Source organism: Phymastichus coffea, unplaced genomic scaffold (genome assembly GCF_024137745.1).
Source record: "Phymastichus coffea isolate CEN01 unplaced genomic scaffold, Cenicafe_Pcof_1.1 PCOF00053, whole genome shotgun sequence".
NCBI classification, from domain to species: domain Eukaryota; kingdom Metazoa; phylum Arthropoda; class Insecta; order Hymenoptera; family Eulophidae; genus Phymastichus; species Phymastichus coffea.
In genome coordinates, this window is record NW_026706864.1 from 1,106,541 (window position 1) to 1,130,782 (window position 24,242).

The 24,242-nt window shown below is 38.7% G+C and overlaps 1 protein-coding gene across 2 annotated transcripts; it reads right to left on the minus strand.

Moving 5' to 3' along the window:
• Positions 1 to 272: 272 nt before the first annotated feature.
• On the minus strand, positions 273 to 24,212 carry LOC131665663 (transcription factor CP2-like protein 1). Of its 2 annotated transcripts, none has more exons than XM_058937711.1 (12): positions 23,223 to 24,212; positions 21,364 to 21,667; positions 18,877 to 19,018; positions 14,647 to 14,727; positions 13,376 to 13,585; positions 13,161 to 13,305; positions 12,871 to 13,083; positions 12,501 to 12,749; positions 11,887 to 11,963; positions 2,025 to 2,181; positions 1,289 to 1,721; positions 273 to 430 (listed from the first exon to the last, which is right to left on the minus strand). In XM_058937711.1, exons 1-12 carry the CDS (start codon positions 23,346 to 23,348, stop codon positions 381 to 383), a joined length of 2,187 nt encoding a protein of 728 aa, XP_058793694.1. In that variant the 5' UTR covers positions 23,349 to 24,212; the 3' UTR covers positions 273 to 380. The 2 variants fall into 2 exon arrangements, with proteins under 2 accessions (XP_058793694.1, XP_058793695.1); XM_058937712.1 differs by having other exon boundaries at positions 1,289 to 1,711; positions 2,021 to 2,181.
• Between the last annotated feature and the right edge of the window lie 30 nt (positions 24,213 to 24,242).

Here is a 24,242-nt window from a genome sequence, read left to right on the forward strand (position 1 = left end):
ACAATAATAAACAATCTTTATAAGTTGAAAAGACGCACACAAGCAAAAAGAATAGGCAAAAAAATGGAAATAAATATATTTAACAAATAGTTATATTCTCTTTTGTTCACAAGCAAGGGAATCCATTAATAAAGGAAAAAATAAGAAAAATAAAACGTAAACGATGTAAAATTAAATTTGGAATAATTAAAATAGCGGAATAATTCTAGTGAAACTACATCTATCTGTCTATCTATATATCTTTGTTTTTTTTTCACGTAATCCTTTTCGTTTTCTTTTTTTTTCAATTCACATTTCACAATAAAAATCAACATGATAAGTTCAAATCAACTTTGTAATTGGAGAATACGTTGTTGCCTTTCAGTGGTCGCTGCATCTGGTTAGTTTGATGATGGTTTTAGCAGGAGTTTGAATTGGTCGCTACCTGGATCTGAAAAATACAAAGAAACATCATGACTCATATCACTATACGTGACTTTTAAGTAACGATTTCGAAATTAAAAAATACATGATAAGTTTTCTTTTTTAGATCACAATTTTGAACAGCCAACAACAATTGAAGTACATCTTTCCTGTATGCAAATAATGGATCTGACGGGGTATTTTTCAATGATACTACAATCACCATTTCATAAGCTTAATTTTATTTTGAAAAATGAAAAAAAAAAATGTTTTAAAAATTGAAATAGCTTTTTCAACACTCCGTGCGGAAAGTGCGTTTTTCCCGCACGCTCGGCAAAAAACGTACGTTAAAAATCACACTTTTCACACGTCGTATAAAAAAATACGGCACGGCACATGTTCGGGAAAGAGTTTCTCGTCTCGTGTACCATTCCACCCTCGCTTTGCTCGGGTGTAAACGCTACAGGAGACTAGAATCTACTTTCCCGCACTTGTATCGTAATGTACTATTAACAGTGCCGAGTTAATTAAAGACTACACGGTGGTTATGGTAGTAGATGGATAAATGCCATTTCTTGAGTCGATCACAAAACACAATCGCCTTTAAAACACTAACCAAGGTCATGACTGTATTGGAGTGATTGTTGTAGGTAATAACAGCGCACTGTTTCATGTGTTTACTTCTGAAGTAAATTCAGTTATCTTAGGATCTTTAGATTTGATAAATTATACCAAGTATTATCCTAATACGTAAATAATATATAATCAATGGGCAGAAAGTAAGGAAATTCGTAAAATATCGTTAATCAATGACATTGCTGTCATTAATGTAAACTCAAAAGTTTTAAGAAATAAATTTTTGTATATGAACATAAAAAAAAATTACCTTTAATAATCTCGACGGCAAACATACTTTCATCCTTCATGTTAGCAATAAGTTCGTTCGTTAACAGCACGTGAATGCCTTGCGGTCCGAGCAATAGGACCGAGTGCAATCGTTCGTGAGGTAAATTCAGAGCTCCCAATAATTTGCTGATAAATACATTGCTCGTCAAACTTTCGAGATAAACTGCACGCCACAATCGATCCTCGACCGCAAAATACAGGCACAGTTTGGCTTTCGAGTGTACGGCATTGAATAAGCGTATGCCGTCGGCTAGACCGCAGATCTGAATGAGGTCGTCGCGTGATAAACGTAAGATGTCCGAGGCGGAGAAATTTGCGAATATCGACTCGAAGGTGTGGAAGCCGCGTGCTCGTAACCAGTTGCTTGTTTGTGTGGCGTTTGCGTTGGGTGGTAACGCGTTTTCTGTGGATATCTATAGGAACGATAACAAACGAGAAATTTTTTAAAATTATAGAAACATTTTAAATACAAAAATTAAAGTTGAAACTTCATCAAAGCTTAACTACTAGGTAATCATGATTTTAATAATAAATTAATCAAGTGAAAAAGCTCATGTAACTCATACAAAAGTTGGAAAACAATGTGACAATTGTATACACTGTCGTGTAAATTAGCATTTTATTGGTAGCAGTTTGAACAAATTGTAAAAAATTGAAAACCTATTGAGTAAGCAAATTAAGAAAAATACAGTGACTGCGAGTGAAAAAATACTAACATTGATGTCAGTACGATGCTGTTCGGACAAGATGACCGTAGGCGTCGACAAAGCAGGTGCAAGTCCAATGTCTTCCTTGACCAAGTCTGACGTAGGTACTATCGGCACAGCCACTGGTGAAGAGCTGCTGCTTGTCGTGGTCAGGCTCTCCGGTGAGCTATTTACAAAAAAAATGTATTAACTTTGCGCGGTCGTCGTTTTTCGGTAAAAATGCTGATCACGACAAAATGACATTGATATAAAAGAGTTATCTAACACGTGCATCTCGGGTAAATATCAGATAAAGAAATATTCATATATGCAGCACGTGAATTCCAGTTTGTAAACTAATGTTTCCTTAAAGAAGATTTAATGTATTGTTCGAAAACCAGTTGCAATCCGATTACAATTGAGTCAGTCTGATAGCGAGACATTGTTGCTAATTTTTGTTATGAGTGATGCCATAATTTCTTTCGCCAGTGACGTTATCCGGGTAAATTGGATTTTATCAGAAGTGAATGATATTTGAATAATGCTCTCCACCGGATGCTTCGATTAGCCTTTATGACTTTCAAGCGAACTAATAAAACTTCATAAATTCAGCAATTGCGACCAGTTTTTCAGGTCCCTCTAGCGGTAACATATAGACCATCAAAATGTAGAAAATTTGCCTCCCTCGTTTTGTCTCGGGTATATATTAGTTATTTGTGTACCTTGGGCGAGCCAAGTGCAAATATGGTATGGGGAAGATGTTTGTTGCGTAGAATAGTATAAGACTGAGACAACGAACGAAGCGAGATGCGCGGCCTTATAGCTCGCACTACAAACTTCTTTTGCATGCCGTACTATCGCTAGGCTCGTTTATAACATTTCATAACCTTGGCGAAGCCGTACTCGAGTTACGCACAGGAGGCACTCAATTGACAAATAGGTGGTGTACGACGTAATTGTGTACTATCCTCTCTGTTGACATGTAACCCATGTGCTAGGCCGACTACCATACGGTTGTATACAGTAGTCATCCCCTCCATTACCTCCTCGGCTTTTAAGTTTCAATACAGTCCAGGAGCTTTTCGGGCATATACGATCTATTTACCTATTGAACGGCCTCTTCACAATTTGACGCGAAAAGAACTATACGATGCAATAATTTCGATTCCATTGCAGTTCGTTTAATAAAATCGATTATTTAAAAATAATTGATGAGAATCTTATCTTATCTTTAACATAGCTCTAACCTATCATGATGACTAAACAATTAAAATTCGATGTTTATGTTTTATCTATTTCTTTTTTTATTTTATTTTTATTTTTATTATTACAGAATATTACAGAAAATGTATTACCAGGTCAACAACCATCAGATCGACCTGATTTAGTCACCTGAATCTTTCATTAAAAAATGCATTATTAAACTTCATCGTCAAAGATACATTTTTTAGTGAAATTGAAGTTTATATTTATAATTTCGAGTTTCAGAAGCGCGGCTTACCGCATTTCCATGAAAATGCACGCCACTATTATTCTTATGAAATTCCTGAACAATGTTTTCTAAAAAGTTGAAATTGAGGGGAAAAAAGTAAATAGATGAATTAAGAGGACAACAAATGTTAAAAACATTATTGGATGAATATACACAGTTAATCTAAGTCAATTTGAATCATTTCATATAAGAGTTTTATTACTTCGAATAAAAGGACCTACAAGTTTTGAATTAAGAACAGTAAATGGAGTAGTTCATGAAACCCTTTTGTAGCTCACGGTTTTATTGAAAATGGCTAATAATGGACTAATGCAATCAGAGAAGTTGTAGTATTTATGATGCCAAAGTAACTTCGTTATTTGTCCAAATATGAATTTAAATTTAATTTACCCTATTAAACCACCTAAACTTTGGGAAAATTTCAAAGACAATGTCTGAAGACTTTATACGACAATATATTAATAAAAATGAAAGTTATTCCAATGCACTTACAGGCATTCAAACTTTAATTGCAATGGAAGATAAAAGCATTGATAAATTTTTAAGAATTTTTAAGATATATTTCAAGAGGTCAACGATATTTTACCTGATAATGATATGTTAGATTTTTGTTTAACTATTAGTTGCGAATAATATCAAAAATGAAATGAAAAATAAAAATAAATAGCTGATGCAATTTCAAATGATGTTTTATCTGACATCCACGATAAATACAGTATAGAAAACTCCGACAATGAAAGTTTTGAAGGTGTTAAATCACCAAAGAACCAAATATTTCATCTATATCTCTTTCACCTCATGATTTGAAATGAAGATAAAATTGTGTAGTAATGCTTATTCGAAATCTGTGTATCAACTAAGGTTTATGTAATGGCACTATGTTATTGGTTTCAAACATTTTTGGTAATTTATTAAAGTGTGAAATTTTAACTGACAATAAAAAAGTTGAAATTGTATTTATAAATCACATAACATTATATTCATTTGAAAAGACTACTCATTTATTTGTAAACTTCTATAATTTACTATAGCATTTCTAATGACAATTAATGAGGCATAAGGCCAAACTTTAGAAAAATGGGAATAGATTTGAGAAATGAGAAAAGATATACAAATTTTCCTAATAAAACTAGTATTAAAAATTTCGTATACGAAGAGTTATATTTATAAATTTTATTGCAATTTTAATATTTTAAATTGTAATATGAAATAGATAAAATTTACTATTCAATTGCTTAAAAGATTAAAAACTAAATATTATATTACACACTGACCCCTAAACGAGATCCACGTGCGTGGTGCTTGCGTTCAATCATTACCTAGTTATTTTTAAATAATCGGCCTGGCCAAACGAGTTACGATTTAATCAATGCAATCGTACAACACGAAATTATCGAATTAACAATCATAGACTAAGCACCGCTCCGATCTGCTTCTGGTATGCTCGGTGCTGCTGTGCACACGTTTCGCGTGACTGAAAACGAGCGCGTGGCACGAAGCGAAGCGAGAGACAATTAAATTCGTTCAGGTTCTGAATCATGAGCGAGGATTGTTAGGGTAGTTGATGCGGGCAAGCATGAAGCGTCACTTCAAATAACAGAAACTTCAAATGCAGAACCTGTACCATGTAAAAATATCAATAAATATAAGCCTATTGAAACTATCTATGATATAACAGACAAATTAGCTGAAGACAGCAACATCAAGCCAAAAATATCTAAATCAGAGTATGTCCCTGGGAAACCTAAGCAACACTCGAACTGTGTTAGGATGACCTATGCGAACATCATCGATTTAGGAAATAACAGACAATATTATGTTTTGATAGAGGTACAACTGGAAGACAAATTTTCACAAATTTAATTACAACCAAAACACAAGGACCAAATAGTTGCTGACGATATAGTTTTCACATATACTTGCGAGTGTAATTCAACTTTTCAACAGCACAAACGATTGTTACTTGTTCGTCACGAATCTACCACTCAGAAAAGATCATTTATGTAAGAAATTGGAAAACTAGCATGAGATATTATACAATAGCTAGGCAAATGTTTAGCAGAGTCTGGTGAAAAAGAGGAATTAAACAGTGCAATATTGACTATTTTTGGTAGTGAAAACTATCGTTTAAGTAAAGCAGAACAAAACGTTTATATCGTATACTTTTATTTGGTTGTGGTTTAGTTTTACTTTAAAAATTGATCCAGACCAGCTTACAGTCAATTCTTTCCTCTGGTGGATAACAAACATTTTACAGTGCATTGATTTTATGTAAATATGTATATAATTTAGAATAAATAAAAACAAATAAATGTTGCGACAACAGAATAAAAGGTTGTTTTGACCGAGAGATTTAGCGCACTCTATTCCGTAGACAAGCCAACGCACTTGTTGATCGCAAATAGCAACGAAGAGTGAGTGAGTGAGTGAGTGAGAGAGAGAGAGAGAGAGAGAGAATACGAAAACAAAAATTGACCGCGGGCTACTTGCGATATCGCAGCGCTCTCTCACGAGGCAAATAATTATTGCCTACCTGTGGGAGGAGTAGGAGGAGGAGGAGGAGGAGGAAGAAGACATTGTTACTATAAACAACAAAATCTCTATGAACTAGCAGGTGATAATCGATCCCGAGCACGCTTCTTTTGGTGTGGTCTTCGGAGAGCATATATCTCTCTCTCGCGAATCGCAGCAAGAAAGGATTTTTCCGGCGAGAACAGAACAACGAAACTCAGTCGATTTCGCCGGTCACAGCTACACTGCTTCTGTGACGCGTGCCGCTCTCCCCCTTCCATTTCGCGCGCACATGCTCCTCCTAGGTGCGCTCCTGAATTCTTCGACTGGTTTCTCTCACATTCGCACTCTCTATTTTCCGTTACTGTCGTGTCTTAATATACGTACGTGCTTTAAATAATATCCATTCGTTTTACAATATACAATATACATACTTAAGGCGAAACTAGGAAGGTAAATTTTCCATATTTTCGTGATGCACACAAAGGGACCTATTATACAAAACTTCGGCCACGGCTGAAGTAACACAATCAACGAAAGAACCGCACAATAAAGTTGTTTATATAAAAACGCTGGACGCGCCACAAACAACTTCAGACTCAATAAAAGTTTCTGTGCTGATAGCGTGACAAAAAGAAGATATCGTGTAAGCACATTGACTTTGCAAAGTCGTACACAAGCACTGGAAGCTTCGAATTAAAACGAGTTTACTTTCATTAAAGAACCTAAACCGTCTCATGAGTGTCCATAGTTGAATCAATACTGACCGCATTTTTCCGTTTGTCTTTTTACAATTCCTCCCTCAACAACAACAGGTTTGATTTTCTCATGTAATTCTCGTGTCTCGACGTATGTAATTAACGTCCGAGATAATGCTGATTTGATTCTATTAACTACACACGGTTGACATTTTATTTCGAAAGCAATCTACACGTAGTTGTGAATGATTTACTGTTATTTTTCTTAAGACTGTTCATTAGTTTGCTGCGCAAGATCGTGGCAGCAACTTCATAATGGAATTTTTATTTTTTATTTTTCAATCAATAGCACGAGCTCTTATAAAGTTTTTCGTACGCCTCAACATCTCAAGTAAAATTGGTATTTTGTAGCGGTCAGACAACTAGAAAATCCTCATTGGATGAAATGTACATGGAAGTTAAGGCTGATAGATAAAAAAACTCAATAGCTCGAATTGTTATCATTGAAAATGATCTCTTTTGGCTCAAGTCAAAATTACGTGACAAAGTTAGAGCCATGTATAAGAAGAAGAAAGCGATCCGAACAGATATCAATCAATGTTGAGGCTATAAAGAGCAAAACCGTAGCCTGATTACGAGACTATAGAAGCAAGAAAAAATCTTACGCGTCCAAAGCCTTGGGCGTGGGCAGCAATAGTTTACCAACAGTAGCATTGGTGATTCTCCTCATCGGTCGTTTACTCCTAACGACGAGACTGACAAGACCACCTTGTCGCCTAGCGACGCGTCTTGCATTCGGTAGTGCGTGCAGAAATCTAGCGATGAGCTCGACATTCGAACTACTGACTGTAACCTCGTGCTCGAATAATAATCCTTGCAAACGCTCGTGCTGGCGCAGTCTCCAGCGACTGCTTACATCCCAGTGTTGTTGCAGCATCCCTTTTCTACGTATTTCCTTGGTATAACAGTTTCTTTCCGTCAGTCTTTTTTTCTTTTGTAAATCCAAGATTTCTTTAATATCTAATTTCTCTCTCAGTCCTCTTTTCTCTCTTTTTTTCGATTTTACGTGGCAGTGCAAACAAGCAAATAGCAGAAACAATGACTTCCTCGCTGGTCTCTACATTTTTATTTCGTCGAAATTGTTGAAGAAAACAATGGACTGAAAGAGCTAGAGAAATCACAAGCAAAAAAAGCAAATATGAATCCCTTTCGATTTCGTTGTTTTGATTCCGTGTTTTGTTTCTAGTGCTATTTAAGTATTGTCTCTCTATATGGGGGGAAAAGCGAGGTGTCAAAAAGCGCAGCTTGCATATCTTCTTCTTCTGGTTTCCTCGTAAAATTCGAACGTAATCATCATCATCGATGTTTATAACCGCCGCTGAGAAGTAAAACGTATATATATATACAGAGCAGCAGCTTGAGACATAAACGCTGTACAATGCACATATATTTCAATGTCTCGACAAACGATAATTAAATTTAAAAAAAGAAAACGTGTAAGCCCGGCTAGATATTAATTTATCAGCTCGGCTCGCTGGCTACTCGTCATCTACTGCACAGTCGATGATCTTGTCGGGTAAGTATCACCTGGACTACTTCCACCTTTCCATAGGTGAATAACTTTTGTTGTTGTTTCGTCAGGGTGAGTAACAGCAGCAGCAATACCTTGGCCTTTGATGCCACTGAATAAATCCAACTCGTCGGTACCATTCCACTTATGATGCACTTCTCTTAATGTGGAAAGTCGAATTCTTTAATAATATAGTCACGAAATATGCACTGAAGGATTATTTTCGATTCGAGAGTTTTATTTTTTCCTGTTTCTTGATAAAAGGCTTGTCCACACTCACACACTTCTCATGTATACGTATATGCAAAAGTGCAAAACTAGGTGTTGTGTATATCGCTGAGGTCGTTCACTATTAATAAAAGCGCGATGTGCAGCGGTGAAGGAAGAAGGGGATCTTTTTAGCGGTAGATCATGTCTGCGGCGTCTCGTTCTCTTTGCGCAATGTTGCGCAACGCGTTTCGCTCCCGTCCCCTCCTTAATCGAAAACAACGCGCGAGCAGTATAGATATATATAAATATATATATATAGATGTGTGTGTGTGTGTGTGTATGTGTGCGTATGAATACACTTGAGGACTTCGCAGCTTTTTTGTTGTTTTATGATGTTAAAAAAGCTCCGTGCGCGAGAACGTCCCGACGTAAACTGAGCGCAGAGACTATAAAGCGAACGAAAACGCGGCGACGGGGGGGCCCCCTCCGCAACTCCGAGAGGCCGGTTCGAACCAGTTTTGCCGCTCCGTCTCTCTCTCGCTCGCTCTCTGTTTTTCTGCGCGTCGCTTTCTGTTATATCTAGTTTGCTGCTGGTTTGCTGCTGCTCGCTGCCGACAATGTGTGCGGCTCATTCGATTACATCGACGATGCGGCTGCTGCTGCAGTTCGTTGACGTTTATAAAAAGATGAATTTAGCGGGAGTGAATGCGATTTTTATTCGACTTTACAATGGGTTTACTGCTGTAAACTGCACTGAAATAACACTCCGATTGCGCTTTTTGAATTGCTTGTTTTGCGCTCGCGAGGAAATTATCAATTTCGAAGTGCGCCTCCAGTCGCGCAGATTCTGCGTTTATTTTTTTGTTTTTACTTTGTTTAAGTTGTTTTGTCACCAAAGGTCGTTATGTTTTATTGACCTTTGTAACAAAAATGAAGCAGCTATTGTATCTCCAAAATATGCTTCGAATGACAAAGTCGCGTTGAGCTCCTTTTTTTGCTCATCTAAACTTGCACCTGAGGTCGTACGGACACGAGTCTGAATTTTCCTCGACTGAATCTCTTTTTTGCCTTATTTCTCCATTACATGTATAAATGTGAGAGCTTCATGAATCTTTAAGGCTGCGCTGAGGGAGTATGATTTATGCATTCGGTATCAGCTGGCGGTTGGAATAACATTGTATTTTTCGTCGTCACTCAAAATTAATTTTATTGTTTTGGTCAATGCAATACGGCCAATCAATTCAATCACTTGGAAAACTTTTCACACAATTCTTTTTTCTTTCTAGTTCGTAAAATTGATTTACTACATTAATGATCATGCATGGCAGTACAATTACAAAGTGAAAGGAAAATAATAGAACCCATATGTCATCCGTTTAAAGAAAAAAGTGGATTAATAAGGGATCAATAAATTGTTAAGCAGTGCAAGGACGTCGAGCCGTGCTTCCTTGTTCAATTCTTTTATTTTTATACGGTCTTTTTCATCTTTCGAGGAAATCAACACACTCGATAGATCAGTATTATCTTGAACGATCGCGTTTTCCGTTGTCACAAAAGCATTGAACGCTGATTGGCATTCGTAGTTAGAGTTAATTGCGCTCGCGTGCCAACAGTCACGAGGCGCCGAAGAATGTTGATCATATTTTTTTACAATGTTGCTTATTACACTTTTGACGTCTATCTAAAATATGAATTATCGAAAAGAAGAAAACAAATTGACAAAACCGAAGCAGAAGGTAGGAAAGTATAATAATATTTCACGTACAACCCAAATCGAGACTGATCAATCGATGCAATTGTTGCATAATCGACACATGCCAAGATTTCCAAAATAGTGCACGGATCAGATCGTAAAACAAGATTTCTTGCTTGATCGCGGGCGGGTGCGCGAATGTTCCTCTTACCAATTCGTAACTGTAGATTTCAGCGAACTGCCACATCGTCGCGAGCTTGTTTATTTTTGCGCACGTCAGCTTTTCTTTATAGTCGGAATCGCTTCACGGAATATTCGTTCAATTTCAAATTGACGACCTTTGTATCCTCCTACACTTTTGATTAAGCTTTTAGAAGGTTTATCGTAAAAATCCTCTAGACTCTTTGACGAACGGCTCATTCTAGGTCGCGCTTGAGCAAACTTTTACACGGGAACGACATAAGCTAGTATGTGCATCGAACTGATTTCTGGCGCGCGAAAAGAAGTTTTATCACACGGCCTTGTGCATCATAGTAATAGGCAACTTCTGCGAGAGAGGGAGCGAAGACAAGGTTTCATCGTTGATAACTGTTGCGCTGTTGAATTATGACGAAATGGTTTTTCTGGTTTCCGTTGATTACACTGGCATAAGCGTGTATTGCAATATCTGTGAGATAATTGCTCGAGAAGAAATTGCGTGTTTATCGCTTCGCGAATAAAACCTTATAGTTTCCGCAAGCCTCTGTGTTGCTTGCACCAAGGCATTTGTGTGGGCCAAGTGAAAGGCAAAAAAATCGAGCGTAGGCAGAAAACTGGTTTTTCTATCTTTAGAACGGCAAAATTTTCGTCGATAATTATAGAAGCTCGCCGTAGTGTATTTCGTAATCGACTTGTTAATGTTCCTCTCCGCTACACGAGAATAACAATAACTTAGCGGAATCGTTATTCGTTTGAAACGAATTCGACAATTTTACATGAGTAATATCCTTGGTAACTACTCGTTTGACTTGAAATTTTTGCAATAGTAATAGTTGTGTGACAGAAAAAAACAAGCATTACTGCTAGTTAAAATTTATACACCGAGTTACTTAGCAAATGCAAATTGACGCAGTCGTGAATTTAAAGAGGGAAAGATCCATGGTTTATCAAACATTACGACGTGCTATATTATTTCAAAATTCGAAAAAAACAATGTTTGCATAGCGAGTGTGCACATCAGCGCCAATAAAAATCAATCAGCGCAAATATCAAATGAAAGCCCTGCAACATATTGTCGAGCGAGTGTTTGAAAAGCGTGTCAATTATGAGCCAACAATGTATGTATTGCAAGTGATTTTCCGCGCGTCTGAATTCAGTCAAATAATAGCCGTGTTGTGTATGCCGTTGGGTGCCGGTGCGATAACGCGCACGACCAACCAAACCGATCCCGTCTTAACCGGAAAGTGTCACCGCGGCATAGCAAAGAGAGCTCTCGCTTGATAGATATTCGGTACGGATTTTTCTGGTTAATACTCACGATAACGACTCATTCGTCCAAATCAAATTAAAGGAAATATAAATAAAACAGTTCGCTCGCTGTGATCAGTGACGCGCGATCGAGATTCACACTTATATACTCGGATTGATCCCAATTTGTTTGTTTCCTTTTCTTATTGCCAAGCCATTCAGTTCTAGTCGCAATGACAAACAAAAAAAAGACTCGAGAAAACATTACTTACATAGCGTCGGAAGAGGCATAAGGGCTGCAGATATTCTGGCCAATGGAGTTGGACGGCGAGAACGAGTCCAAAGGTATCTGGAATGTCGGGGAACAAATATCAGTCTCCATTCAATTTACTTGCTGTGCCTCGTTCGATTGCTAGATGAGAATAGATACAAATTGTCTATTTCTATTTTTTTCCGACCCGTGACGAGTTCGTTCACTCTTTCATTCAATCATACGGGTGCGCTTTCAATTTGATGTTCGTGAGTGGACTATGTACGGTGAAATGAGTCACGCGTTGAATTTTATTTGTCAAGAGGCTGTGAAGTCCTTGGTGCTCTAAAAATAACACGAGCGCTCTTTATTATTACATAATTAATTATTATTGAAAATATACAAATATCAAAGTTGAACGATCAAGCTTAATATTTTCCATTAAAAGTATCATTTATTTGTTCATAAAGAATTTTCAGCAAAAGTCACATACTTTAGTTTAAGTATAGAGTATTCTACTTTAAATACAAAGTGCGAATGCTACAATAAAAACTTCATCCTGAATGTGGGTTTTATCATTCAAAATTATACTCTGTTGCTAATTATACATCCAAAACTATATTATTCTACACTTACATCAGATAGGATGGTACACTCATAACTTGGCTGATACTTGTCCTGGTCATGTGGTGGTTGGCGTCGTATTTTGTCACGATCCTGCTTATGTTTACGATCGGCGCCCTTTAGCTTGAATACTTTGACCTGACAGGAAGCAGCGTGAAGCCGTGGCCCACTAGGGATTCTCGACTCAACTTTTATACGGAATGGTACACCTTTCTCACCACCATGCTTCTTTGGAGTGAATTCCGTGCTAATGCAGTTGACCTGAAATATTAAGGTGAATGAAATTTAATTTTAGCGTAATTTTTACAGATAAATTATATTAATGACACGATAAATTTGCGATTTTTGGTCTATGAAACGCTTATTCAAAATAAACAATTACCTTAATGTAACAGCCGACTTCTTTAGTGGGATCCCACATGAATTCAATGCTGTTATTGGATGAAGTGGGTTGACAAACATCAACCAAGCCATAACTGAGGGGCACATCTACCTCCAGGAGACGCTCGCCAGGTCTGGCACGTTGCCATGTTAGAATTTGCTCGCGCTCGGTATATTGGAGACGGCGCTCGTGGAAACAAATGCGTACTGTTGACTGGAATAGTACAGGCCGAGGTTCACCGCAAAGATTTATCATATATTGAATAGACAGAGAAAGTAAATAATGTTTACCTTTAACAATTTTCCTCGGAAAGTTGATACATCTCCGAGTTTCTTCAATTTAATCTCATAAGATTGACCCTGATTGAGATACGTCAAAGTTTCTTCATTTACCTTGGTAGCAATGCTAGTCGCCGCAGCCAATACATATTGAAAGCTAAAAAACAAACCAAGAAAATTCTGTCGGTAAAAAAGTTTCTTTTTCGTTATCATCGTCCACGACTTACCGACAGTCGTCGCCAAATTCGTGGCCTTGCGAAGAGGTGACGTGATTGCCAGAATGGGAATTAGACGGGTACTCCTCGCTGGAGGTGTACAGTAATTGATGCAAGCTCGCAGGGTTCTGGCCACCATTGTTGCTGTCTGTCTCAACAAGTACGTTGCTTCCGTGACATGATGGTGGCACGCTGACATTTTGCTGTGCCACATGATTCAGACTACAAATATATGGACTTTCTTTAGTACTTTTCCTTGAATTATGTAATCGCGAACGAAATGATAGATGGAAAAAGTTGCTCAAACGGGATGCTCTCTCATCTTATCCTCTTCGATACCGCTTGGTATTTTTCTTTATCGTGTTAGTGCATGAATACGCAAGTTCGAGCGGTTATATACATCAATAACGTGATCTTACAAGAGATTGAAAAACAACGGAGGTGGTGGAACTAACGGAGGTGGTGGAACCAACGGAGGTGGCGGTGGTAATAATGGAGATGGTGGGATCCTCGGATCCGGATAACTCTTCATGAGCATCGTATTTCCACAAGAATACATTACTCTAGTAATTTTGCCTTCACGTCACTTTTATAAAGAAAATGAAAACTAAACCGTAGGTATCACAGATTTCTTTGTACAGAAAGGTATTCGCGTAATAATACTGACAACCAATCCGAAACCGTTCACATGAAAGCACGATTGTTCATGTATTTAAAGAACCGGTTCATCGCCTCGTAGAACTTGAAACATTTCATTTTTCCGACTTTCACTAGTAATTGATTCTACACGAAAAGAAAATAATGAAGAAATGAAGAAATGAGATAAATCGCTCCACGCGCGTGCAAAAGAGACTCGTGTGATTCCCGACGACCGTGCTTCTCGCTACCGAGACCGACGATAAACTGATCGCTCCGAGTTCTTGTGCGCACAAATACTTGACCCCGGAGTACGAGTTTCGTGATAATGACTACCACGAGCAGCTCTCAGATCAAGCTTGAGAGAGCGAGAGATGAAGCGGTTTCTCGCATCTCTTCTCTTTTCGGAGGATACATATAATCGATTCTCAGTTACCTATCTCTTTTATGTAATTTCAGATACGAATAGCGCTACACCGGTAGCAGCACAAGCAGAAAATTAAAATAACCATTTTTTTATCCACTGGTAAGAGTAGTTCTATCTTGTGCTTTTTAATCTAGACAGTTTTCGAGATTGAAGGGCAACGAGCTCTCTATTTTATCAACGATCGATAATGCGTTATAAATTGAGCATAAAAAAAACTCACTTTGTATTGGTCTGTTGATTCTCGGGCGATGGAGCTTCTTGCTTGAAAATTGTGAGTGACGGCAAGGCCAGCAGAGCTTCGCTGTAACACGACAAAGAAAAACGTAATGTAAAGTGCCATCACTCGATCGATCAGTCAATGGAAACTCATCGACGAACGTATCACAACGTCTATATCTAGAAGAATTGCACGTCTTATTCTATCGATCAAAATATGAACAAATTCTAATCTATAAGTTCGTACGTGCTTCTCGTTCGTACCTAGGTTTCACGTAGAGCATGGCGCACCAATCGAGAGCCGAAAAAAAAGAGATGTGATCTACACACAAAAGAAAAATGACGGCTCACGGTTATATCCTACCGAGGCACGTTGGATGACTGAAGGGACTCGACCCACGCGGCCTGCAAGTGCTATTAGGACTTATTACTGAGCTTTATTGCGTTGTACCAAGTCTTCTCTCATTCTCTCATTCTCTCTCTCTCTCACTCATTCTCTCTCTTTGCGTGTTATCATGACCGCAAGGTGCTTTCTTTACCTTTGTCCGGTATTGCCTATGACTTTTATTCAATTCTTTTTGGTCACGCGGGCATCACTTTAAGGAGAGGGAATATCGTGGTTAAGCTTTTTTCTAAAGCCAAAAATGTCAATTGTTTGATAGCGAAGACAGCCAATGCGATTTGATACTGGAACACCTAAGAAAATCTTATTGCAAATATGTCGAGTCGTGAGGTAAAGATTTTTTTATCAAGATTTAGTTAATTCTTCCCAACAGTTCTAATAATAAAAGTGTACATTTGATGCAGGGTCTAAAAACAACATATTTAGCGATCGGGTAATCGCACATCCCCAATCGCTTTCGTGCTCTACTTGTGCTTTCATCTATTAAAAATTCGTTAATTAGGCATACTTCCGAATATGACTTCTTTCGCCTGAATTACCATCGTTTTTTCCTGTATCAGAACTGAGTCTAAACAGTACGAACATACATGTATGCAATCACGTGGCGGCTTCATGAATCAAGCGTAAGTACTCTAAACCAGAACGCTACTAAACCTAATCCAGCCTAAACTGGATAAGCATCCGACCGATTTTCGACTCCCCCACCTTCATCATTAGACACGTATAACGCTAGTAACCTTTCACACGTGACCTATCGCTGAATTCTTCTTTTTTTTTTCTTATTTACATTTTGGTACGAGAAACCGTCAATCGAGATTTATTTTTGCTTATAAGAAAGATTTTAAGAATGTGTGCCGAATTTTTTTTTCCACATATTTCATATATTCGTTGCATAATTTCGGTTTCATTGATAAATGAGGATAACAGATTTTCATTAGTCACTTGCTACCGACTTTGATATATTTTAGACACAAAAAAAAAATTTTAAACATTCGAATTCAGGTAATGATGCGAGGATTAAAAAAAACGTGCACTACACAATAAAGTTTTTCTTTGTACGTGCTACCTGTATTCGAACCGGCAGACACAATTATGCCAAGAACAAAAAGCACACAAAATCTCATTTGCCTCGCAATTAATAAAAGTGATCAATATCAATCTGCTATTTCACTTTTTTTTTCAAGCTGATAAAGCTATGAGATTCATTACCGTTTAAAAAGACGCAATTAAAGGTACACATATGGAACGTTATCTTACAAGAGATTGAAAAACAACGGAGGTGGTGGAACTAACGGAGCAGCAAATTGTTCCGGTACAATCCAGCTTAAACTAATCTAATGGAGACTCTCTCCCACATTGTTTTGTCTTTATGCTACTTCGTCCGCATAATAATACTCCAGCGCATTGTTTGATTTTTTATAACCGTGCATGAACATGAAACGATCAACCGTTTGATTCTTCTGCCATTGGCTAGTGATCAGGATAAGGCTTTTTGAGTGAAAAATTGCATAATGCGATACTACACGGGGAACCAAGTAACTGGTATGAAATTTTTTGATGGAGGCTATAACAACTGAATCGACGACGCGCTATTGTCGAGTTTATTCCTTTATATGCTGGACTACGATGATTAACGATTGAATGTCGGATTGAAGAAAACCGAGCGAATCTGTGTTTTTGTTTCTATTCCACGAACGCGAGGACAGTCGCGTTGAGTCATTTTCCTACATTGACGTAAAATTTAACGATGATTTAATTTTTTTGTTTATTAGCTTTCTTATTTTTAATGCTATTTTTTATTTTATGGCAACAACTATAATAAAGTATTTTTAAAAGTATAGATTGTATGAGACTCGGTTTCTTAAGCGTTGCACTTTCGTCTTTTTGTTTACCGCGAATCAATATTATCGGATAACCATGCTAATTATCGTGAAGGTCAGGAATGCATTTTACAATGATCCTAACCTTGGTATGTAACCATTTTACATTGGATATATAAATATTTGTCGACAGTCTGTTAATGAATCATAAGAGAACAGATATACAGGCGGATTATGTGAAATTGATAACGATTATTTTTCGGGTTGTAGCAAGTTTTTATTCTGATTTTTATTTTTTGTGAATGTGTAGAGAGTAAAGAAGAATTTTTAAATTCGTTTTTTACCAAATGATTGAATGTAGAATGTCTACAAAAAATCTCTTTTTCCACTTTTACGACCATTTATGACCCATGAAATTATGTTGTAAATTGCACGTGATCATAACTTTGTATCAGCCGTTTGCATCACATGGAAAATAAAACAAAATTATTTCGCGTTGTTAGCATATTGTAATGGTCCTTGCAATAAATATGATTTTTATAAATACACAAAAAAACTACTTAAATGAACAATTTACAACACTTTGAGAGACAGTAACAATTAGCAGCGTCATAGTTTTCCTCAAAATATGAACAAAAAGAAAAACTCCAGACTCACCGACGTTTAACATAATGTTGCGTCTTCATGATTGTCTTTAGCTTATTTGTCAAAAGTGATCAAGCGAGAAAATCAGACGTACTATACCGTAACCGAAATCCACAATGAGATTGCCAAAAGTTAATTATGCAGGTTGGACACTATGCATCTTTATATGACGTGAATACCAATCGATTATTCCTGCAAATCGATAGATCGTTTACAACTTTGTAATTCAACTGTTAGAAATGCTACAACGTATTTTTAACAGTAAAATTGAAAATGAAAGACTACAAAATGGAATGCAAAAATGGAGTTGGAGGTTCTATTTTTTACAAATTTGAGAACACGCGCAATCCGGAACTGTATATACTTTTGTCCAACACCACTCGAGACAATATTACACGCGTTATCAAAAAAGGAAATCTTTTTTCAAAAAAATCTACGTTGGTCTTGTCCGATTGATTCCATTTGTAAGTGTAGTCTTATCGTTTTCGATGTACCTGTATTTTGTGTATATGGTAACGAGTGACACTTTTCACGGGAGTTTCAAAGAGAACGTATCATCAATACCACCCACGTACTGACGAATGCCCGGCAGTTAACTCTGATGTATCTTCAGTATGTGTCTTTCTGCATGTGCTCGTTCTCCTTTTCCACGAGCTCGGCTGATAAAACAGCTTTGCGCGCCTCGTTAATTAATAAAGACGGTATAATCTTTGTCTCGACTCATCCACGATGTCACGGAACTTTATCACACGACTCAAACTGATTGCAACCATATTTTTTGGTATTGTCTTAGGCACACGGTCGTTCATTCTTCTATTATTTCCTCCGCGCTAAGCGGGGCTCTTTGTTTTTTTTCTTTTCGAGGCTTGCGAGTGTCTGCACGGGAGAAGTTATTTTTGAAATTTAAAAATAATTGTTAAAACCCGTCGGTAGGAGACAGCTGATTTTACTGCAGTCGGTAAAGTGGGGCTTGAACAGCCATTGTTTTATCTTATGGTATCGGTTATTCTATTTTACCGGCATTTGTACCAGATAATGTAGGTCGCTTCATTTTATGAATTAACGATCGTATCAGAATCTCTACTTATGAATGTCAGAACAATATTATCAGTAGAAACTGATAGTCTACTCGAGTTAGCGTGTTAAATTATTTGTTTGCGATTAGACAATGAATTTAGTGCAATTTATATTTTTACGTAAGAATATTTCTTATATCCTCATTATATTAACCAAACCTGATTTTTCTGAAAGCTATACAGTTTCCATTAAATAAGATATTCCTAAAATATATTCTGTGAGCCTATCGTTTTCCTCAAGTACAATTTCTCCTATCTGGACTATCATAACAGCATATTTTAATGCGTACCTCATATTATAAGAAGCAACAGCGGTCGCAAGATCGGAGGCTGCGAGGGCTGACAACGAACCATCGAAATCTGCAGCCAGGTGTTCGGCAAGCTCGTCGACCTGCGATGACCATCCCTGGGAGTCATTGCTTCCTACTGATCCTGCAATTGAATTGTTTAACATTAACCATCATATTAAACACGCTCTGTTGAAAAAATGATAATTGAGTGAAATTTTTTAAATTCAAGATTGGAAATTTTGTACTCGATTATTGTTTACCTGGGCTTTAAACAGAAATTTAAACAAAATTATTAATTATTAACAGCAAACATAGGATTCCTAATGTAACAGATCAGACAGGAATTATGCGCTTTTTCAAGATTTTATAACGTGTAACTGTATACAGAGTAGTCAATTAAACCGAACCGCAATATGGATAAGCAAATAAAAAAAAAAACGGTTAAGCAAACAATTTTATGAACATAGCTAATCTGAAAGCTGATCATTTAAAAATCTTTCGCAATACAAATAGGAGCAACGCGACAAATCACGTAAATTATAAAGCCGTTCTCATAACATTAAACGAGTGTTTGTCTTGTTGCCTGCAAACTGGTTGGTGTAGGATAAGCGATGTGCGAAATCGTAAATGAGCGTGTATTTTCGTAAAAGATAAATAACGATCGAGAATCGCATACTCACCAATTAGGAATTGTCAGAAGATTGACAAGTTGAAGTAAGCGAAGAAAACGAGTTTGAGGGAAATAACTTTACTCTTGTACATGCTAAGAATGCATTATGAAGTTCTTTCGGTTTGTTCCATGTGCAGTACAAAACTATCATTTAAAATCATTTAAAAAAAGACGAATCATGAGAATTGAGCATGAAGTTTTAAAAGACGTTGGTATTATTTTTATATTGTATAAAGTTGCTTGGGCTACATGCAGTTGACATGTAATTCATAATTTCATTGAGAAATTTCGATTCTTTTTTTATCAAAATAAAATGGCGAAAGATGTACTTATGTTGAAGGCATTTTTACTGATGATTTTGATTAAAATTATAGGAAAAATTCTGTTTGACCGTAGTAAGTAAATTATTCGAATACTAACATACCGAAAACTAAAAGTTTAAGAAAATAATATACAGACAATAATGTTGAAAGAACGGTATCAATCAACATTACAAACCAATTGTATAAATTTTGAAATATCGTTAATAGAAACAACTATAAATTTTTGACGCAACTCTAAAGGAGTCACTTCTAATCATGGAAAAGAATAAAGAGGTCAAGCCTCCATGGATTTAGATAAACAAGCTCCTCAACGGTGATTAGCGTGTGACCGATAATGAGAAGCTAAAAGCGGGATAATTATACGCGCATACTGATGCATTCCACTGACAATCGTTGTTAACTTTTTTTACTATGAAGAATGAAGTACATTCCTTTTTTTATTGTCGCTAATAAATTGAATTGTTTTTAGCAACAAATGTGGAAATAAAATAAGCAGTCCTAAAATTGCGTAAAAAGTACTTATTCATTAAAAAAATTATTGATTGAAATAATGTCGTGATAAGCATTCTAGCACTTGACAATCTGATGACGTCTTATAGGAACAACGAAAACAGATGTTCAACAGGCGTCAAAAATTATCAGACCTTGCGAAGTTTCTCACTGTAAATTACGACGTAACACTCCATTATCGTCTGTGACGTTACAAAAGACTTCCCGAACAAAGTCTCCTCACAGTATGCAAAGTATTGCAGTAAGATAGACAAAGAGAAATATGTTGTAACCAAAACAACATTTTATTAATGGCAATCAAGCAAACAAACAAATACCAACATTGACGCTGTCCCAATGAATGAAAAGTATATTCAAGATTCTACCGCAAGGAAAAACCTACGCAGACGGGAAGAATTCGATGAAAAGATAAGCGCGAAAACAGAAAGATTAAGCATCATTGTGTGCCGTGCGTGTCCCAGGAAGATGACAATGATTAACGCTCCGACACTTGGCGCAGGAAAAAGATTACGCTGCAAGCTTTGCTTTCACACGCTCGGCTGCTGCGTCACTACGTGCCCTCCATTACGTAGTTAGCGTACGTCGGAGTTGAACAAGTAGACGAAATCGCGACAAAGACGGTCCGCCTGTTGTAAATTGATAAATTTATCGGAAGCCGATGATTGCGCAAAACGAGCGTTCTTCGGCAAGCTCTGTGCGTCGCTCGCCGTCCACATGCACGAAACTCGTTCGCCCCTCGAAAGATGCAGCTTCGCGAGGAGGCTTTCGCGTGTCTACGCGAGCGACGAGAGCCATTCAGGAAATTAGCGATTGACCCATTGGAGGACTTGGCATGTGGCGGAGCTAGCCCAGTGCCCGATTGGCGGATCAGCGCGCAAACAAGGGTGCCAGGGAGACTGTCTGCACGCGACTGGCGATGTAAAGTGGACCGAGCGATCTCGACAGCGACGGTGCCGCCTGTGCAAGCGAGTCCGTCGTACTGACCGTTTCTGCGCGAGAGTTTGCGCTCGGGCTGGTCGTCGAGCTGCTGACGAAAGGCCTCGTAGGCGGGCGCGTGGTTATTGCGCCTCTTGAGCGGCGGCGGTTGCGGCTGGCGTTGCGGCGAAGGCCTGTGCTCGGGAGACTGACTGGCGCTGCTCGTGCTCGACCTCGACGGCGGCGAGTCCGCTTGCTGGCGATAGCGTTGCAGTACCTGCTGCTGCTGTTGCTGCTGCTGTTGCGACGGCGCGGCCTTCGACCTGTCCTGCCAGGCAACGGTTTGCGCCGTGTGGCAGCCCAGCGGCGCCTGCTTTCGAGAACGACAGAGAAGGGGGGTGCGATTAGACGATTATTGCTCGCGCAAGCCACCAGTTTGAACCTCTGGATCGCGTCGAACGCGCAACTAACGTTCGTAGCTTCCGATATCGCCGAAGCGTGGCCGTTGATCGAGGCGCCGTGTCTCGAAAAACCGAAAGCGCACAGCCCTGCGCGATCAATGCATCGAGATCCAAGTAGCGCGCGAGCGCGCCTCGCACTTGAGATTCGCGAAATTGGCCCAATTGGCAAGGCGAGGGACAGACGTGGACCTAGCGCGCAGCGACTCGTCGCAGTCACCTTGAAGCGGCAATTCAAGCCGATCGCCTCTCGTTTGACCTTTCATTTTCATGTCTGCGCGGAGCTCTCGAGGACGGCACATTTCTGGGTGCGTACTGCCGAGACTTACTGCTTTCCACGCGCGGCGGGTTCAATCGCCTTTCGCGCTTCTTTATTATCCATCGTGCCAATCGTTTCGTGTTATACGCACACACATTAGTCAGCGCCGCACCATCTCCGCGGTTTCAGTGTGCGTCGCGAACAAATTTTCCACTCCGAATTCGAGGCTTTGGTACCTTCTATAACGCGCGCGTCGCTTCGTCTTTGCGCAATTAGATCGGCTATCAAACTAAATTGGCCGTAAGGTTTTTTTGAGTCAGCGCGTCACTGCTGAAATAGAAGTAATCCGTTGTACGTGCGGCTTTTCGCCTCGAGCCCATAAAAAAAATGTTCGATTCGCGTTCGCTTGGCCACGGGAAATCATGACGAGCGCGGCCCGTACGAAGCCCCCGATAAATGTTCTCAATGAAGGATTCGCATTACATACTGGCTCGTGTCGATTGATACGCGCAATCTGTCACGAGGGTATTGGAAAAAAAACACAAAAAAAATAGACCAGAAATACGCGTATACGTGATGCACACGGTCGCGTGACTAAGAAAAACCCGAGAGACGCGTCTTTTATTTGCCTAAATTAGCTGAATTGACTAAACGCCCTCAAGTAAAAAGCGAATACAGCCGACGAATCAGATCTGAAATGGACGACGATTGCTTCATCGCACTCTATTGAAGAAAGACAGACACGTGGATTTGCAGCTCTCTCATTTTATGGAGTCGTCAAGCTACTCGGCTGCGTCCTTTATAGCGAGCTGGCAATTGTCTTATTGGCAAACATTATATCGTCGCGAGCCTTCTGTGAGTCAATTTTGAAATTTACTTTTCAATGGCCTTTTATCTTATCTATAGACAATGTTCGATCAAGACACACCGCTAGCAATTTTCATCTCGATTTTCGTCGTCATAAGTTTGTTTTAATATCCGTGCGATCTGAATCGAATGCTTTGCACGATTGGGCACTCTAGAACGGCTGATGTGTCTGTTCAATAACGTGCCCGCGTACCGAGGACACAACATCTGTCAATCGGTCTATGCATGTACGTATCGACTAATACATTCGACAGAAAACATAGTAGCCTTACTCTTCACCGCCAGATGTTTCTTCACCGACCATTTTGCTAAATCTTCTTGCAAGTAAAAGAACCGTTACTCACTTGTTGGTCAATGACGCGATTGCAGTCGTTTGGTCTATCAGGTGATCGCTGTTGATAGGTGAGCGAAGCAGGCAGCCACATCGAGGCTTCGGAGTCGCCGTTGTCCATTGTAAGTTGTAACTCCATTTGGTCGCCTCCTGCCTCTTAGTCTACCTGTTGTCACCCGCTGATGTCGTCTGATCGCGGTTCCTCGTTAATTTCCCCACCGGCTATTCCCTTTCCCTTGACGACCACGAAAACGTACGACTTCGAACCAAAGAGGGACGCGGTGGTCGTAAATTTTTACGGTACAAAATTCAAATTGAAGGACGAGAAGAAAAACAGAAAAGACAGAAAAAAAAAGAAAGAACAAAAAAAAAAGAGTCCCAATATTTCCTTGATTACTACATCGCCAGCATATTCCTCTGATTTTGTTTTATCAAGTCTTAAGAAGAAGAAATTAGGGGGGTAAAAAACGGGGGCGAGGAGGAAGAGTGGCGAGAATTCTGCGATGTTGTTACTGTTAACCGCGTGAAAAAAACTTCTCTATGCAAAATTCTGACGAACAGTGCACGTCTAACTTTATGTATTTGTTGGCAATCCTTGTCGAAGAATAGAGTATCTCCTAGACGAACCTATCACCGTCCAGGCGCACGTCGTCCGGTTTTCTAGGATACTCTTTTTCGACTACTACAACTGGGGTCGTTCGCGCACACCAGGCACGCATAGCTTGCGAACAGGCTTGTTACCCCTTTTGTTAGTTCAATATCGAATAAGAGCTCTCTCTGCCCTCTCACTTTCTCCCGAACAAAAATAATCAGCGGTAACACGACGAGGACGCACACGATGATAATGACGATGTTTTGTTTTACGTCTCTTGATTATTCTGCCAACTGATCGTCCTCTATGGTTGTTTTTCGTCTTTTTGGCTTGGAAATCAGGGCCCTCTCCTCAAACTGGCGAAGAGAGATCGCCAAGCGTTGTGCTTTGCTGTATGAACTTCTCCACAGACCTTAGAACATCACGAAGAAACTGTTATAC